The sequence below is a fragment of the Anoplopoma fimbria genome, chromosome 3 (assembly GCF_027596085.1).
Source record: "Anoplopoma fimbria isolate UVic2021 breed Golden Eagle Sablefish chromosome 3, Afim_UVic_2022, whole genome shotgun sequence".
Lineage (NCBI taxonomy): Eukaryota > Metazoa > Chordata > Actinopteri > Perciformes > Anoplopomatidae > Anoplopoma > Anoplopoma fimbria.
Window position 1 is genome coordinate 8920047 of NC_072451.1, and position 19511 is coordinate 8939557.

Here is a 19511-nt window from a genome sequence, read left to right on the forward strand (position 1 = left end):
AATTTTCTTTTTGGCAGAACTTAGCATTTTTTGCAATTGACAGGTCATCAGTTAACCAGCTGGCTTACAACATCTCCTGGTCGATGTAGTTGAGATCCCACGGGGCCTCCAACAGAAGTGTCTTCCTTTTTTGACTCAATTCCAACAATCTTCTTTATCCATGCAATTGCAGTTTTGCGTCTCTTCCAATCGGAGTAATACTTAATGAGCTGCACTACTGTTTGTATACTTATTGCATTTACAGAGATATCGTTTTTGACCTCTGGATAACCTTCATCAATAGTGGACTCTACCCAGAGGGGCCCTTCAACAATAATTCTGGACCACATTTTGTGAAGTGTGGATATAATGCCATTGTACTGTGTATTTTGCTTCACAAATGACAAATAATCTGTTGGCCACAAATGTTTGGAATAACTTGTTCTTATTGCTGATGAAGACGATGTGCCTGTCAAATGAAGGTGTCCCTTTCCCTTCACCATAGGAGCCCTGAGCCTCTGTCCAAATTAAACTCACTCACGTTTCATGAATTTGGTCAGTAAAATCAAAGACCTTTGCAATCAAAAGCTATCAAACATTTGTGTGTTCATGCAACATGTCTTCAAAGGCTCTTTCAGCACTCATGTGTAAACCATAGGCTGTATATAAAAAGGTGAAAACAGCTTTGTACGAGGTCCCATTTGGTGTATCTCTATCTTCAGATACTACATTCAGTGCCCTTTATTTGCACTTTTCTTTTCAACATTGTTTGTAGGCTTGCATGAAGACTTTTAATTTTTACTTACATAAAGAGGTGGAAGTTGTCTTTCATTTTGTCTTTGTAGAATCTGTAGTGTGGAATTATCATTGCTTGCATCTGCAACATTTCAGATATTTTCATATTGTGACAGGTGGATTTTATTTTCCATCGATGATATGGGCTCCTTGAGCTTTGCATCAGGAATGACAACAGTTTATTTTGTCCTTGGCTTCTCAAAAATTCCATCCTGATCTAAAAAAATGTTTTGCTAGTTAAGCCCCTGAGGCTTCAATCGCAGCATCACTTTTCCTTTTCTCCATTTGTTGCATTATGATTTCCTCTCTTTGTCCACTGCATGTTTCCATGAGTTCATCTCTCTTGGCTTGGGCTCGCAAAGAAGGATTTCCTTAATCTACTTGGCCTTCAACTGCCATGACCTTTGATTGAGATGATTGATATTATTTATCCAATATTTGACACTCTCCACTTGTTGACACCATCATTTGCACACGTCAAACATTTCATGACACTGTGAGAAAACTAAATCTCACCCAAAATGTTTGCCTGGAATCAAATTTCATGGTTTTCCTTTTTCCTCCACAGGTAGCAACTCAAGCAGAGTATAATGTGCATCCGTCATTAATCTGAATTTGTGGACAAATTTCTCTCGATCATTTATTTCATAAAGCAATGCCTTTGCTGTAGGTTGATAACTGCTGGGACAGACAAGGAGATTGGCCAGATAAACACAGGACTTTCAACCAGGAGACCAGTGTTTTTGTCCCAAAGTTACGTTAGTGATTTTTGTGAATGGGTTTCCCCCCTACATTGTTTACAGTTATTTGAGCCCAACTGATGTTTTTCCTGATAACTAAAGGCTATTCCTTTTTGGGTTTTTTTTAAATCCAACTTGGCAATACCTCTATACTCAGTATTACAAATTCAGTTTAATATGGTAAAGTTTAAGATTTTAATAGTTTTATAATAGGGGATAGATAGTAAGTGACAAGAATCCATCATCCCACCCAAGATGCTATGAAGTCATATGTTTCTATTTAATAACCAGACAATGAGAACATAAGCAACAGCACTCTGTGTTCCAAGGTGAACACAGTTTCAGGTTTATTGACCAAACAGAAAGATGCAGTATACAGGTCCCACACACAGACAGCTAATCAGACAGCCAGGTACCAAATGAGACAGGAGGGGAGCTGTGATTCCAGCGGTTGACCTCTGACACATGCCTATCGGGGCAGTTCAGTTTATGGAACTTACCGCTTTCTCTTTCCTGAAGCTTACAAATCGCAATGCTTCCATTTGTGGTGTCCCTCATGGGGAGTCAGCTACGCTCACATTTGATCCATCAATAGGCTTCATTGGCACATTAACAAGGGGAGCAAGGAACTTGTGATCTAAATAATAGCTTGATGATGAAGACCATGAGATGCAGTTAAAAGCTCCACAAAAAACTAATATGGACCGAGTGTTAAGATGTTGTCAAATGAACAGAAAAATTGTAAAACATGAAAGCAGTACACAGGTGAAGGGAAGTAGTTATTTCTAGGTTTAGTAAAACTGTAGTACATACTCACAAATACTGACCGAACTGTCCTGTGCATTTTTCAATGGGCCGCATTCCATTTTTAATGTAGTGAAAGACGTACCCAGGAATGTGACAATAGTGCGCTCTTATCAGTTATCTTGACTGAATATTGTTCATATTTCAATTTTTTTGCTGCAGTTGACACTGCCTGTTTTTATAACTTTGAAAAATAATCCAATCAAATGAGAAGTAGTAGCTAAAGGAGCCATATAGAGAGAAAGGAAGAAATGTTTGTTTGGCTCTAAGTGGCCAAAAACATTTCAACTCCAAAACTGAGGTCGAAATCATTCAAGGGAAACTTTGCTGATATTTTTTTTTTGCAAATCTGCAGTTTCCCGTTCACCTCTCCCTCCTCCTGATCTAACGTGGGGTGAGGGAGGTGTGTGTGTGTGTGTGTGTGTGTGTGTGTGTGTGGCCAACAGTCCTCTGTAGCTCCGACTTCAGTTTCACTGGGACTTTAAAACATTTAACCATGTATTCTGTGCGGAATGAATGTCTGAGCTGTATATGAAGACGTCATGTTGGTGCCCATTCTTTACATCTAAAGAAGCGAGGGCTACAGAATGATCCTCCCACTGGTCAGCCAGTGGTGACTGAATAGCAAAGAGAGGAGGTTTGGGGTGACAGTCAATACTTTAATGGTCTAACCGTCCATGGTGCTGCGAACATATCTTCCCAACCCACCCGCATCCAATCCAACACACTCCTCTCCATGTTACAAAAGACATTTATAAAAGAACAAGCCACAGATATTAGAGGACAGTTTGTTTCTACAGGCAACAGATCAAGACAACAGCTATGAGCTTCTCCATCACAATTCACTTTTTCCCTAATGAGGCGACTTATTCTGCTGTACACATTTTATAGGAACAAAAGAAAGAGCAGCCCTGCTGATGGAGCAGCTGGCCTGTTAGCATGCGTTCACACTGGTAGAATCAGAGTCAGAAGAGGGACCACAGCTCCGTTCATGTGCTGCTCTCCCTTGTTTCCTGTTCCAGACAAAAACACTGCAGCCATTCAAATGTTCACCATTCTCTAGTTTAATTTGAATGATGTGTTAAAAAAAAGTTACTTGCAACATTATCAAAAAAAAAAAAAAAAAAAAAAAAAAAAAGGAAAAATTTGCCTGAGGCAATCTTTGTAGCTTCATATTACTGTATAGATGCATTTGGATATGCTTGCACTGCCCACTGCTGGTCATGACTGTTGAGTTTTTCAGTATGAAAGCACATTTTTCCCTCAGTGGTAGTTTTCCACATATGGTTCAACAGGTGTTTTTTCAAAGGCCCAACACACATCTAATAAAACTGTCTGATATCACTTTAGAGGATTATCTATGGAAGCAAAGAAAATGCACTAATCATTTGAATTTATAAGCACCTGAAACCTACTTATGACATTTAATCACAACTGATTATTTAATGTAGAACATCAAATATATATACACCTCATAAACCTCCTTTCTGAACGCCTATGCTTTGAATCTCCCTTTTGAAAATATATATTAATAATAAGTAGCTCATTTCAAGCTGCTCAATTCCAAAAACATTCTAGGGTTCACAAATTCAGACAGGAGATTCAAATGCCCAATATTCCAAACAAACAAAGATCCAAGAGTTCAAGTTAGTTATGTAAATCTATTTGCTTGGATTGGATTTGTGAAATTCATAATAATATATTTTTTAACTTAAACCTTCACACTACAAGGGATAACCAGCAGAGCATCAATATCATTCTGTCAGTCATGTGATCCAAGAAAGTCAAGTTCCAATGAGACTCTAAAAAACTATTTTAGTTTTTAGAATTCTAAACCTGAAATTACTTGAAAATATCAAAGAGGGGAATCTAACCCACATAAATCGATGGCTCTCAAAGTAAAAATATTCCATTAAAGATGACGTATTCAGAAACTCTGATTATAATGGCCGTTCTTTGCTTCCATACCGGTCAGATTAATTTAAAGTGCCATGGACAGTTGACATATATCCATGTGGTATGTGTCTACGGGCAGGTGCTGTTGGCTGGAGAGAATCTACAAATACCATTAACAGCCCATTATCACTTCAGTTCACCTGCTGGCTGCTGTACTGATCTGCTACCTTCTACTGAGAGAAAAATAGAAAGAGACACAGAGAAAGATACAGAGAATATAAAACAACGTTTTTTTTTCTTTTTACAAGAGTCCTTTTGAGGGTTTAACCAACCCCTCTCATCTCCTTCTGACACACATTCCTCTCTTCCCATTTCTGTGTGTGCAGGTGTAGTCAAGTCCATATGTTAACTTCCTACTGGTATGAGTGTGTGCGTGTGTGTGTGTGTGTGTGTGTCTGTGTGTGTGTGTGTTTGTGTGTATGTGCGCGTGTCTACTTGTGTTCTTTAGTAGGAGCAAAGTAGAGCTCCATGGGTTTGTTCACCTTCCAGTACTTTTCGCTGACCAGCTCGAGGGAGAAGGAGCCGTTCAGAACCTGTGAACAGAGTGAACAGTTGAGACACCCATCAGGGCCTGAAGACCTTTCTAATGAACCTTTATGTTATCCTCAAGTCTCTGTTGTTCCATTCACCTGTAGCAGCACAGCTGTTCTTTCCAAATATATCCATCAAATGCAGTACATAAGTAAAATAACTGCATCTACAGCAGTATAGACTGGAAAAGAGATGTCACTAATTACATAGGGTAAGTGTAGGTTTTGGAGTATAGATGACCATGTTCTGTGCGTGTGTATACTCACAGTGAACTGGTTCCCAGCAGTAGGTATGTAGATGGTGTACTGCTTCTCTGAAGCTGCCTCCACATTAACAGGACTGGCCTCTGCGTTTCTTCTCAGCTCCTCCAATGCCAGTCTGACAGCCAGGTACTTAGACAGGTGATCCACTGTGGCGTTACCAGACGTCTTGATGTAGCGAGGGACAAACTCCACACTGTAGACAAACACATAAAACATGTGTCAATGAGCAGGCAGGCACAGTTGATGAGTACATTGGAACAGTTCAGAAAACTCACAGTCTTGGCTGACTGATTGGAATCAGCTGGAAAAATAAAAGGTATACGTTATTATTAAAAGATAGTATTCTATTCTAAGATAATAGTGGTTATTTGTATAAAATAGTTTTGGACTTGCATTTGTATAGCGCCTTTGTACTCTTCCAACCACTCAATACAAAAATCTTGTATTGCGTAGTTTTGATTATGTATTATAAGCTGCTTAGAGCTAGAGTTAGGAAGTTAAACAGCTCATAATTACCTCTCTAATATCCATTTTGTATTGCAATGAAAACGTCTCCATCAACTGACCGCTCAGAACTACATTTAACAAGATTACATTTGAACACATCTAATAACATTATAGTTTAACTTCTCCCAATACTTATTTTAACGGAGTAGAACATGAACACATCATAATGCAACTCAATGGAACGTCCTTGCGTTAGCTGTTAGCTCCAGGGCTTCCAACTTTGCTGGCTCTCTTCCTGCTGATTTCAACACAGATTTGTTGTTGACATTGTAACATCAACAGGAAGGGGTAGGCGGTTTCATCCGTCACCGTAGTCACGTTGGGCCGTGTTGTCTTTACTGTGATCAGCTCAGTCACAGAATCGCTTATTATTTCGTTGCCCTGTTTAGAGGTTGAAGCAGCCACACTGTCGATTCTGTACTACTACAGCTTATAAGCACGTGTTGTCCACAGACAGCCCTCAACAGATCACTTTCAAGGTCTATTTTTGCTGAGAACCCGACCAGAAAGTCCTTGTCGGTGCCCACATGATTTATCGTACAAAGCCAAGTAGACACATCTGCAGCCTACAAAGTGTTCACTAAAAATAAAAAAGGACAATCTGTAGTGGAAACATTTTCGGTCAAACATACTGGTTGTTTACAGAACTCGCTGCAAAATGTTGCCACACCGTTTACTGTAAAAGCTTATCTCAGCTTTCTGTTTCTTCAGAGATGCTTTTCCATGTGTGACACAGGCAAAGCCTTAAATCAGAGCTGGATGTGTGCCAACATACCTGTTGTGACCGTCATCCTTCTCCATCAGGGTGGGGTGTGGCCTGAATACTAGTTCTATTTCGCTGGCCCCCCCATCGATCACAGAGTCCCCGCCCCCGTTCTCCGCAGCGTTATCCATGTCCAAACCGCTGTCATCACTAGTCTTGGTGCGCTTAATGCTCGGACCCGCCTCCTTGGAGAAAAGCACAGCATTTGATAACGATGACATAACAGATCAGGACAGGAGGGCGTGCTCTCATCCAGGATCCATGTATGCTTATAGTCACATATTGGTCTTGCTTCTCAGCCGTTCACAGCAGCGTGTGTCTTACAATATTTCCTCATCATTACACTAGTCTGGGCTAAACACTTAAACCAATACAACCAATATTTTCACTGGTGACAATATTACAACTGATTCCCAGGACAGTTTCTCAGGCTTGGCACTTTAATGTGATAGTAACGGGGACACAAAATGCATTCATCACACATGGTTTTCGTCACATTTGTTCATGTGTGAAACATCAACATACCTGGTTGCTGTGGACAGAAGCGTTGCTACAGTGGGAGGAGTCTCCATTGTCCTCCGCTCCGCTTCCATTCTCCACTGTGTGTCTCTTACCACGCTGCAGTCTGACAGAAACAAATGCAAATTCGATTCATGAGCGAGACAGCTTTCTACGATTCTATTTGCATAATTTGTTTGTGTTGGGCTTCCTGTTTACCTAGTCATAGCCTGTATCTTCAGCCCCTCCTCTATGCTGTGGGACAGGGCTTGCTGGTTGTTGTGTTTGCTGATGCGAGCCAAGACTCTCTCTTGGTGGGCTTCGTACTCGTCACGGCTGGGATAAATCTTGCCTGAAATTGGATAAATTAATATTAAACCAACTTCTGGAATATTTTACACAATATTCAGATCATCCAGATTTTCTGTGTAGTGATTAAACCTTCTTTATAAAGTGAAGTTAATAAATATCCGAGTTGGTTGTTTTCATTTTTACAAGTCAACCTCTTTATCAGATCCCAACAAAAGGGTCTGTTGTGTCTTAAATGAGAAATAGCTGAGTGGAGGCCTCCGAAGTATCTGCATGTCCAACGTATCCAAAGAAGGTATTTCTGCAAGGGACTCCGTTTGAAAGCTATCCTATGTCCTACATGCGTATGTACTTATGAGGTATTGTGTTTTTTGTCAATAGTCTTTGTTCTAAAAGGTCTATAGCAGAGGTCACTTTTAGGCCAACCCCGGTCCCAGACAGTGTCCTATTCAGACCCGGACATCTATCTATCTATCTATCTATCTATCTATCTATCTATATACACAGTGGGTACGGAAAGTATTCAGACCCCTTTAAATTTTTCACTCTTTGTTTCATTGCAGCCATTTGCTAAAATCGAAAAAGTTCATTTTTTTCGCATTAATGTACACTCAGCAACCCATCTTGACAGAAAAAAACAGAAATGTAGAAATTTTTGCAAATTTATTAAAAAAGAAAAACTGAAATATCACATGGTCATAAGTATTCAGACCCTTTGCTCAGTATTGAGTAGAAGCACCCTTTTGAGCTAGTACAGCCATGAGTCTTCTTGGGAATGATGCAACAAGTTTCTCACACCTGGATTTGGGGATCCTCTGCCATTCTTCCTTGCAGATCCTCTCCAGTTCTGTCAGGTTGGATGGTGAACGTTGGTGGACAGCCATTTTCAGGTCTCTCCAGAGATGCTCAATTGGGTTTAGGTCAGGGCTCTGGCTGGGCCAGTCAAGAATGGTCACAGACTTGTTCCGAAGCCACTCCTTTGTTATTTTAGCTGTGTGCTTCGGGTCATTGTCTTGTTGGAAGGTGAACCTTCGGCCCAGTCTGAGGTCCTGAGCACTCTGGAGGAGGTTTTCTTCCAGGATATCTCTGTACTTGGCCGCATTCATCTTTCCTTCAATTGCAACCAGTCGTCCTGTCCCTGCAGCTGAAAAACACCCCCATAGCATGATGCTGCCACCACCATGTTTCACTGTTGGGATTGTATTGGGCAGGTGATGAGCAGTGCCTGGTTTTCTCCACACATACCGCTTAGAATTAGCGCCAAAAGTTCAATCTTGGTCTCATCAGACCAGAGAATCTTATTTCTCATAGTTTGGGAGTCCTCCATGTGTTTTTTGGCAAACTCTATGCGGGCTTTCATATGTCTTGCACTGAGGAGAGGCTTCCGTCGGGCCACTCTGCCATAAAGCCCCGACTGGTGGAGGGCTGCAGTGATAGTTGACTTTGTGGAACTTTCTCCCATCTCCCTACTGCATCTCTGGAGCTCAGCCACAGTGATCTTTGGGTTCTTCTTTACCTCTCTCACCAAGGCTCTTCTCCCACGATTGCTCAGTTTGGCTGGACGGCCAGGTCTAGGAAGAGTTCTGGTCATCCCATACTTCTTCCATTTAAGGATTATGGAGGCCACTGTGCTCTTAGGAACCTTGAGTGCTGCAGAAATTCTTCTGTAACCTTGGCCAGATCTGTGCCTTGCCACAATTCTGTCTCTGAGCTCCTTGGGCAGTTCCTTCGACCTCATGATTCTCATTTGTTCTGACATGCACTGTGAGCTGTAAGGTCTTATATAGACAGGTGTGTGCCTTTCCTAATCAAGTCCAATCAGTTTAATTAAACACAGCTGGACTCCAATGAAGGAGTAGAACCATCTCAAGGAGGATCAGAAGAAATGGACAGCATGTGAGTTAAATATGAGTGTCACAGCAAAGGGTCTGAATACTTATGACCATGTGATATTTCAGTTTTTCTTTTTTAATAAATTTTCAAAAATTTCTACATTTCTGTTTTTTTCTGTCAAGATGGGTTGCTGAGTGTACATTAATGCGGGGAAAAAATGAACTTTTTCGATTTTAGCAAATGGCTGCAATGAAACAAAGAGTGAAAAATTTAAAGGGGTCTGAATACTTTCCGTACCCACTGTATATATATTTGCAAAATTCTTGGGAATTATCGCATTTTGAAAGAGCAAGTTAGACATTTTCTCTAACTGGATCTCTATGGATTTTAAGTGAATACCTCTGGTTGTATAGGGTGTGATGTGCCAACCAATGAAAACACATTTCCATGTTCTATAGAAAACTCTAAAAGGTCAGGTTGTGTAATGTAAAAGAGAGGGAGACATTATTTCCTGCGTGGAATGGAAATTACGTATTGTAAATTTTGTAACAACTTCTGTGTCTAGTACGTGGTGCTAGAGAACACACACCAGTCATAGGTCATGCTGATGTATATCATGTGTTGACCACACCGTGTACATTTCGTGTAAATCAAAAGGATCTTTGTCACCTACAGTTTACTTCCTCCACAAAAGCCCAAATCAATTAACCATTGAGAAGGTCTTCAGATTCTGCTGACCACATCCATGAAATGGATCTGTTAAATTCTCTAGGTGTTTGGAATGGTTCATCAAAAGGAACTTAAGCCCAACCATGGTGTGCGTTTGGGGGCCCTTTGGAGCCCGCTGACAACGGTGAAGCCCAATCAAGACAGAACAGTGAACATTTTCCACAGCTCTAAAACTTGTGGCAATTAAGACAACAAAATGTGAACATCCCAAGCCCCTAACAGTGATTGCTCACTGATTCTTTTTTTTTTGTGTGTTGGCTTCGAGTGGGTTGTCAGAATTTCCATGACATTCTCGTGGTTACTTACTAATCAGAGCATCAAAATTAGGGTCTGGACGCAGCGACCTCTTGGACACCAGCTTCTTACGACAGGTAGGACATTCTTTATTACTGGAAAGACAGGGAACACAGACAGACTATTATTAATGCAACACATTGCAAATGCATTATCATTTCTGTCTGGGTACGTTTAAAAAGGAGCAGTATTATAGCGGTAAGGTTGCAAATTGAAACCAACTGAATACCCCTACACTCACTCATCCCTTTACACCATGATGGAGAACTATGGTGGCCTTCCGCTATGTATAAAAAGCTGATTCTAAGGTAACCGAAAAACAACGTTTCTCAGTTTTAGGTGATTATAGACTAATAATAGCATAGTTATAAATATTATGATATATTTCTGCCAACCAATATACCCCCCTTTATCCCACACACTGAACCTTTAAATCAAACAATGCAGCTACGGAGGGCCTGAGAAACACTATTCAAACCTAAATATGCCCTAGGTGTTTGAGGCTACAATTGGGTATTTTAGAGAACGAATTGCAAGACTATGCATAACTGATATTCATAAACCTTTTCTCTGCCGATTAGTCAGCACCCTTTTAGAGAGTTTATGGTCAAAAAAGCACAGAGAACCACTGACTATTGACTAAGAACATGTCTCTGCTCATGGGGTCTGTTGATGACATAAAGTGTAATGCCATGTTATTTGATGACAGTTGCTACTGCTGAGCCAATATGTGGAGAGGTGAGTAGACCTGCATGTATTATTTTAAGAATAAGGTTCACATTTCATTTCAACATTCACATGCCCCCTATGCACATTGAAAAGAGTTATAATTATTGTCATCACCAGGAGGATCATGCGATTGGTCACTTATGTGCGTGCATCGGCGAGTGAGTAAGAGGTGAGTGAATGGCCTGCGTCTCTGACTCTGTCCAACGAAGATGTTGCATTCTGCTGCACCAGGCTGCATAATGTTTTGGTTTTCCAGTTTTGTCTTCCTCCTCAATGACCTCTCATGGTTGTGGTGACTCACAGTTTCCCCACAACAACTTGTATTATCTGTTTTAAAATAGCCATTGGCCACCAGCTGACTCCACACTCACTACTCTTAACCCGTCCCTGGCTGCTAGTGATAATACAGCTGAGTGCTTCTCTGAGCCCTCATCTGCTACTCTGTGCCCACAGTGGGGAATAACCCTTTGTCTGGCAGCTACAGCTAACTGAACAGATGGTATTTTGGTTAATAGTAGTTGTATCTACCAAAGACATTTTGCTGCATACCTCTCGGCTGCTATTCTGCGGCTCACTTTGATTGTTTTGAATAGTGTGTTTCGCTAACCGCTAACAAAACTGCCCGTGCACACACTGCTCGGACCTCGCCACAACTCAGCCTCTGCGTAGCGGGCAGACAGCTTGGTGAGGTTCATTTAGTTTGTGGCCGGATTGTATGAAGTGTATTTTATACAGAGACTTTATGCCAATTTCTTCCACACATCGACGATTGTTTTTGAGTTGGAAAGAAGTGTGTCTGATTACGCTTTAAAGCCCATAAGTTGCATATATCACCAATTGATATTGACTCACTTTTACTGCATTGAACGCTGTGTTTGGGTAGCTTTAGCTTTAGGCAAAATTGATACAACGACTTTGAGCTGATTGCCTGCATACATTGCAGTTTGGTTTTGAGTTTGAATAAAGTGTTTTATGACGCCTCACCGCCTAGTGGTGTCTAAACCAGGGGTTTTCCCAATTGTGATTTGTATTCATTCACTGACACAATACAGCACTGTTTTTTGCATATACTTCTGGCGAAGATCTGCTTTCTACTGACTAAATCATTCTCGTTTTTTTTTATTTATTAATTAGTCCTCTTGTGCGTGAGAATACCAATTTCTAAAGCAACTTAAATGTGATCAGGTACAAAATCCACAGTCCTTGTTCTGTGAAAAATATTTCTTATGTTCAGCTTAAGTTAATAATTTGCACAGAAAAAGAACTATTGATTTCATCTCTCATCATTTTCACTAAAATTGCATTAACAAGGGATATCCCTTTGTGGCCAGAATGGACATAATCCATTAATTACCTAGATTGTGGCAGCCCGCACAAGTTCTTAACGAACCAAAAATATTTTACACTTTTCAACAAGTGGGCTGGCTGGCCCTCTCCGTGCACAATTCCACCGCAGTGTTGCACAGCGACTAGCTCGGCTCGCAAATAGAAAGTGGATTGCGGCTCTAGCTGGGTCAGCTTTACAGCATCGCTCTGCGCTTCCCGGGGCCGTGAACGTAGTGGCCACTGCGCCATCTCTCTCTGAGAGTGCTTTAAATGTACATTTGGGCATGTGATTACTGATTTTAGACATATCCATTAAACAACATGCTTTCTACTGAATGATAAAAATGTACCCAGATCTTAAAGCTGTGATGATACAATCAGCGCAGAAGCGGTGCAGACACTCTTTGGTTGTCATTGTGTTCTTCAACATGTCCAGACAGATAGGACACATGAGCTCGCTGTGCAGGGACCTGGGTGACACTGCTATTTCCAGTCCATCTGTTATAGCCTCCTGTGCCAGTATGAAACAGAGCAAGATGAAGGTTAGTACACACAAAGATACATCTATGTGGAATGGTACAAGCGCTGTTGATGATTTTAGGTTACGGTCTTCAAAATCTTATAACCCTAGCAATTTAACAGTCATCATTTTAGATATTACACACCACAATGTTTTATTTTCAGGAGCTGTGTAACAGGGATAGTTAGCCTATCAACTGATAAGAAATAAATAAGGTTGTGAATCTTTCACGATAGGATTTCAATTCAAAATCAATTAAGTACATAGGGGTCTTTCAATTTAAATATCCACACCAGTCCACTGTAAACCATTAAAGGCAGTGTGGCAGATATTGGCATGGAAGCGGAGTAGTGTGATTAGGATTAAATGATTGGATTCAAAATATAGGTATAATATTTAAAAAGAATCAACTGATTGAAATGTAAACACACAAAGGCAAAAGGTAACATTTATACACACTAAACTTGCTAAAACACTTTTACTTAAAAGTTTTAGTATTTATCAGTTCTCAGTGACTTCAAGAATAACAAGATGAAAAAATAAAAGAATGAAATTAAATTCTATTTCTTAGAAACTGGCCAACTTCAGAAATAACAGTTCTCGGTAATGGTATTTTTTATCTATCAAAATCAACAATACATTTTCATATTAAATTTGGATTGTTTTCCCCATTCAAACTTGAATTTAGAATATTAATTGAAAGTCCTAGTGTGAAGGATTACTGTCCATCAGTATCTCGGTTCTTTGGTAAAACAAAACTATTTAAAAATAGATTTTTGGAAGTTGTGAATTGATTCAGAATCTTATAAGAATCTCTTTTATTACATAAAATATAGGAGATACCTTCCTACGGTATCTGTATGCCAGAAACACAGGTCAACATGGTGTGTGATTGATAAAGGGCTGTCTAAAAAAAACAAAGAAAAGCAGTAGGATTGTGATAAGACAGTTTGGTGAATGAAGTGAAATACTATGAATTGTTACCTGTGGAGTTCTCTGTAGCTCATACAGACTCAGCTCCCAGGTCTTACTGAGGGGTTGAACCCCGTTGGTCTGAACTGTCTGAGTCATCACTGCAACACTGCAACAAAAACAAAAAAATATTTTTACAGCCAAGTCCAAGTACTTACATTTGAGTACTTTCCAATACAGAGTACATATACTAGTACTTAATAATATCCTTACAGTTTTAACAATAACTTTGAAAACACTTTGATTTTCATTGGATGTTCCTCACTTTCAGACTGTAACAAATGAAATCCACAACATGGTACTGTTGCTGACATTGTATCATTCAACAATGTGTTTTCTGATACAAACAGGGCACAGTTTGTAGTAGGGTTGTTAATAATGAACCGCTTAACAGTGCAATCAGTTTCAAGAAATATAAGAAATATAAAAGCTGACCAAAACTCAGAGAAGTGGCTTGTCATTTACAGGATAACAGTGCTGGATCCGTTTAAAGTTCAGCCCACATTAAGTGCACCTGAGCCAGAGCTGTTGCTAAGTATGGTGCTACTCAAGTCCCTGAGAAGAGCAGTGGGCTCTGTAGTCAATTTCTGTGGATACACTTCAAACATTTCATTTACAAAAAGGTATCATCAGGATATGTGGATTAGCAGATGGAAACGTAAACGGCCCGTAGGCGAGTCCTTCTGTCCACAGCGTTCAGGCAGCCTCTCACTGCAGATTCAGACTGTACCAATGGAACTATTGCTTTAGAGTATTACTGCGTAGTGCTGGGTGGCATGAAAAAAAAATCAGTATCGTATTAAAAATCTGGTGGTTTCACGGTGTGAAAAATGTACACAATAATCTTAAAAATTAATATTTATATATTATTATGGTTGTTATAAAAGTAAATATATATATATATATATTACTATCTTCAAAAAAAAATTCTTCATATAGTTGTAAAAACACATTAAACTGAAAAGAGGTCTGTTGTAGTAGTGTTCTAGGTATAATGTTGGGATTAATTTGGTTGAAGTATCGGAGACCTGACAAGACATGCCTCAAATGAGGGCTGTGTATTGGCCAGCCGATATATTGGGATACGATACGACACATATTGCGTTAAGCTTGCTATGTGACACCTGGATAGTCTATTATTTACATAACAAATTGATAACTCAGCAGACAAATTTCATCAGAACAACAATCACTCATCGGAGAACACCCTGAACTGATATGCACTTGCCATAATAAAATGATATGTAAATAAAGTGCACATTTTATTCTCATTGTGTCACTGGGAACTTTTTTTACTAAAAATAAAATACATACTGTATAATGTTTTTGTCTCTGACCACTCTTAACTTACATGTAAATGCCATAACCATCTTATGAAATAAAGTGCATTAAGTTAAGTTGTCCATCACTATGGCTGGGTCCTTCCCCTTTATGCCCAATTCCTCCAGGTTAAGTTTTCAGTAACTGTGGTTTCATGATGCGGTGTGACGCAATCTTAACATTCGACTTGGTGGTCTAGTCGTCTAAAATCGACGACAGGGATACTCTCTCTGCAAGGGGGAGCGGTGTTTTGACACGTTTCTTCACCTCCTGGGCACTACACCGCTACCTCCATCACGTGTCGGCAGGAAGGATACGGGATCACATCCGTGTCTGTGCTGTCGGACACTCCCACCACGGAAGAATAACATTCTACTCCGGTGAGGAACGTTTGCGCTGAACTAGCTCACCAGGAAAATAAAGAGCAACACACAAAATACAAACTCTCCCCGCAGCGTGAAGGCAGCTATTCCTCACTGATTCAAACGGGGCTAAAGCTATCACCACGGAGATCGGTACACTTAGAACGGCGGATAGGAGACCCTACTCTGAAATGAAAAAAGGCAGGCTTTACGAACAAGCCAAATGTTAATGAGTCCCGTTACATTACTCCTTCACAAGCCCGTTTCAGCCAGACCGTAATTCCTGTCATGCACAAGACACAAAAGCCTAAACAGAGAACCAAATGTCCCGATCGCCGCTGTTGCTCTGATAACAGACGGCTGGACGTAAAGGGCTACACAGAGCGACCCGACTGTAACGGCACATTAGAGATGAAAAGCCATGTTGCTGCAGCTTCCTGTACACATATTAATATATCATTGTTCAACGTAAAAACGTTATGATGTTAGTTTTAATAAATACAAATATTTTAAATCAAGTAAGTTTCTCTGGCATCTCTCCTTCTGTATTAAAAGCATACCAAACCGTGCCACCACTGCCGTATGGACCCGAACTGTGAATTTTGTGAACTGTTACACCCCTAGTGTGTATATATATATATATATATATATATATATATCATATACACAAAAACACACTCCTGTCCATATACATGACAACGTTACATTAAATAGAGCAAATCAGTGCTGAATGCATAATGATGTTCTTATTGATATAATAATTTGACGGCAGCAGCTGTTTGCACTTATAAACAAACAATATCAAGGTGAAAATGTCATGGAGGAGTACAGTTAGACCAGGGCCTTAGGAGGCCTGTACAAACGCTATTCAATTTGCGGGTCACAGAAGGAGAGAGGATGCAAGGAAGGATTGAAAAGCACCCTATATACGCTGCTGTACTCCCTTAATTGTTTCTTTTTGACCAAAGACATTATGTGTGAAGCCTTGGAGTTGATTTGGGCTACTTCTTTAATTTACCTGGTAATCGCAAAATATCTGTTGTGATTTGATTTATTGTTAATGAGTTTGTTCACTGAGGAGAGCACAAACCCTGCAGACAGAGAAAAAGTAAGAACTTTTCCTCAGGACAGAGGATGTCGCATGTGTACAGATTGTAAAGCCCTCTGAGGCAAATTTGTAATTTTGGGCTATACAAAATAAACTGAATTGAAAATTTAACTAATACAAATCTGCCTTAGAAAATAAAACTGCTCTGCATAAAAGGAACCTGCTGACTGCTTCTCCTTCTGTTCATATCAATTAGGTTAGGTCCAGTGTATTCCTATCTAACCGTAATAAATGCAAAATTTCATTAATAGGCTAAATTAAATTACTATTATTATTGGTTTTTTTTAGAGCAGGACTACTTTTCTAATGCATTTTAATTCACTTTGATATAAGACTTACATAAAAGCCTCGGTCTATTGCAACCGTCATTCTTTCATTAACAAATATTTGTTTGTAAATGTGAAGAAATGAGAAAATACATTACCAGAGGAAATGGTTCTCTTCACATTTGTGAGGGGGCTACTTTCATATCTGGCAGGCAATTTAAAAAACACTGGGTCCCTGTTAAATGTACTGCTAATTTGGCTATGGCATTGGATGACGTTATACATTTTTGTTGTGTGTCTAACCCCTATAGGGTAATTGCGTTGATTTCTAAAAGTAAAGAAATGCCAAGACACAGCAACACGTGAAATAAATCAAAAAGGGATTTTTTTTCATATTAATACCAGGTTTACTTTTATTAAGGAAATTGTATTGAAATTTAATTAAAAACTGTGGCTTTCAGGGTTTCTTAACCATTTACTACAGCTTTGAAAAAAAACCCCTCTAAAATCAAAGTTAGTAAGATAAATTCTCCCCAAAAACAAAGCGAGGGCCATTAGGACTAGCATCGGTCTTGATTCATCTAAATGCTCAATCCACTCCAATTGGCAATTCAAATAATTGTTTGGCCTCTTTGTCAATGCCACCTGAAACTGTTGGATGGTGCATTGCTTGAATTCCTGACCAAAATATACTCTCAAGTCAACCAGGGGTAGTAACACACAATGGGTGTTGGGCAGATGGCCTATGTGTTTCATGCCTACAGAACAGCCTTTAGAAGAGACAAAAAGATTAGCCTAAAAAACCTGAATGTCAAAGGTCTGAATCTACTCTGATTGCTGGAGTTGTGTGGCCATGCTGCCTAATTTGACAGACAAGAGGTGAAAGTGGGGGTTAGTCCGTATCAAATACCGATAAGAAGGAAAACGGATGTGTCTTTCCATACATGCTTAAAAATGTATCACAAAACGGAGACGTGAACCTTATTACGTTTGAGCTACAACGTTACCAAAAATCAGAAATGTATGTCAACAAACAAACCCGACTGTGTTAGAATAATGGACGCAAATGAACAAATGTTCTCTATGATTGTTGGCAGTCACGTTAATGTTAGTAGTTACTTTTACTGGCCATCACAGGACCAGACGTAGCAACACATAGCTACATACATACATATACATACATATATATTTATTTATTTGATTCGGTCCATCTTATTGATACCAGAACAACCAGCTGCAGTTAATAGACAGAGCCCGTGCACAGATTTCATGTAGACTCCATGGGGCTCGGCTAATGCTAACTAGCTACAATTGAAGCTAGCAATTTTTTGTCGTAACGATGAGATTAGAGGAACATAAGCTTAACATATGTAGCCGGCCGAAGACAAAGACTACACAGGCGTGCCAAACAGTTTAATTTTGTCCATTTTAATAGAAGAGATAATTGTAGAAAAGGCTCATAGTTGAAATATTGCGAGGGAATCGTGGATGGAATGTGTCGCTGTGACAAGAGGGGAAAACAACAACAGAGAAAGACCCGACGCACCAGTCTCCTTAGGTTAGAGAGATATATATACATATATACCTGTTGAGACCACGTTTTAACAATTTAAAACTAGTACGCAAACGGGCATTGATACACAATTACATACATGAAAACGATATAGTCTTAGCTTGCTTGAAATGTGATTGTTTCTCTACTTACATTTCCAGTTGAGGGTACGAGTCGATCCAGCCAGCGCGTTTCGGCGGAGGCAATATGGCGGCTGTGTGAGACGCAATGCAGTCTGGGAAATGGAGGCGCTACGCCAACGGGGCCCGGAGTCCCTAATCATAGAGGAAAAGATGGGGCCTCGACAAAGTGGAAACAACGGGAAACCTGTTCGTGGACAATACACATCCATTCTCCAACAGCCTTGCATCGGGAAAACATATATTTCATGGCACTGAATCGGAGCCAGAAAAAAAGAAACTACGGAAACATATAAATGCTTTGTTTTGCATTCGAAAAGGAGAAAACAATGTCAAACAGAGCAGACGGGTTCTGGTTGTGTATCACAGCCTACATTCTGAAGAGGGGGCTGGTTGAGTAGCCAAGCCAACTGTCTTTTTTACAGGAGTCTCTCTATTCTATTTTATATCAGCCCTTCAAAGTCACTTCACTTATTAATTCATTCATGCATTAGGCTTATCCACGCCGGTCATCCACTGTGGTGTAGTTTTCATTGTGACCACTAGAGGGCGATATAGCTCTGGTTTAGTGATCCAGTGTGTGGCACGCAGATATTCATCACTGACGTAAATATTGTATGTAGGCAATTGATTTGGAGATTTGCAAGTCAGACTATGTCTAAAATAATTAGTGTGGAAGCTTTTTTGGAAGTCTGTGTAAAGACTCCCCATTTTAAAGGACTTTTTCAAATCAGCTTTATTGTCCATCTCTCTCAATGTACTTACACCCAATAGAAATAACAGCTATAGACAAGGACAACAAAGCTAGACAGTTACAGGTTAAAACAAAATATAGACATGACTGTAACGTGCACAGGTATGTGAAAAAGGGGGCAAATATGCACAGTATTCTAGTATATAATGAAAGAACTGGTGACCGACAATACAACAAGAAAGATAACGTCTATGTAGAAGTCCAGTGTTGTGTACGTTGTAAAGCAGGGCCTTACAGGCTACTGTACAGTTGACAGTTATGCCATCGAGTTTGACACACTGTGCATTTAAGCAGTAGGCTGTAGTTTTCTCACAGTTTGCAGAATATAAGTTAAACTGGTTTTTGTGGAAAGGTTTTTGTGGAAGGCTATGTCAAAACAATTGTAATCCGGAAGAAATATGTGTCCCTCGAAACCTTCGTTTTATGGGTGACTGGGCTACAAATAAATATACCTGTTCTTT

General features: G+C 39.8%; 1 protein-coding gene across 1 annotated transcript; it reads right to left on the reverse strand.

The window, feature by feature from the left end:
• Nucleotides 1–1845: 1845 nt before the first annotated feature.
• Nucleotides 1846–18388, reverse strand: rnf2 (ring finger protein 2). Its single transcript, XM_054627354.1, has 9 exons — nucleotides 18310–18388; nucleotides 13561–13657; nucleotides 12407–12567; nucleotides 10014–10096; nucleotides 7056–7188; nucleotides 6864–6963; nucleotides 6351–6523; nucleotides 5072–5261; nucleotides 1846–4807 (listed from the first exon to the last, which is right to left on the reverse strand). The coding sequence occupies exons 2-9, from the start codon at nucleotides 13645–13647 to the stop codon at nucleotides 4706–4708; spliced, it is 1029 nt and encodes a 342-aa protein (XP_054483329.1). The 5' UTR covers nucleotides 13648–13657; nucleotides 18310–18388; the 3' UTR covers nucleotides 1846–4705.
• Between the last annotated feature and the right edge of the window lie 1123 nt (nucleotides 18389–19511).

Coding starts and splice junctions, on each gene's coding strand:
- rnf2 (XM_054627354.1), bottom strand. CDS start 13,647: ATGACTCAGACAGTTCAGACCAACGGGGTTCAACCCCTCAGTAAGACC. Junction 10,097..12,406: donor ATCACAGCTTTAAGATCTGG/GTACATTTTTAT, acceptor CTGTCTTTCCAG/TAATAAAGAATGTCCTACCT. Junction 4,808..5,071: donor CTGCTGGGAACCAGTTCACT/GTGAGTATACAC, acceptor CTCTGTTCACAG/GTTCTGAACGGCTCCTTCTC.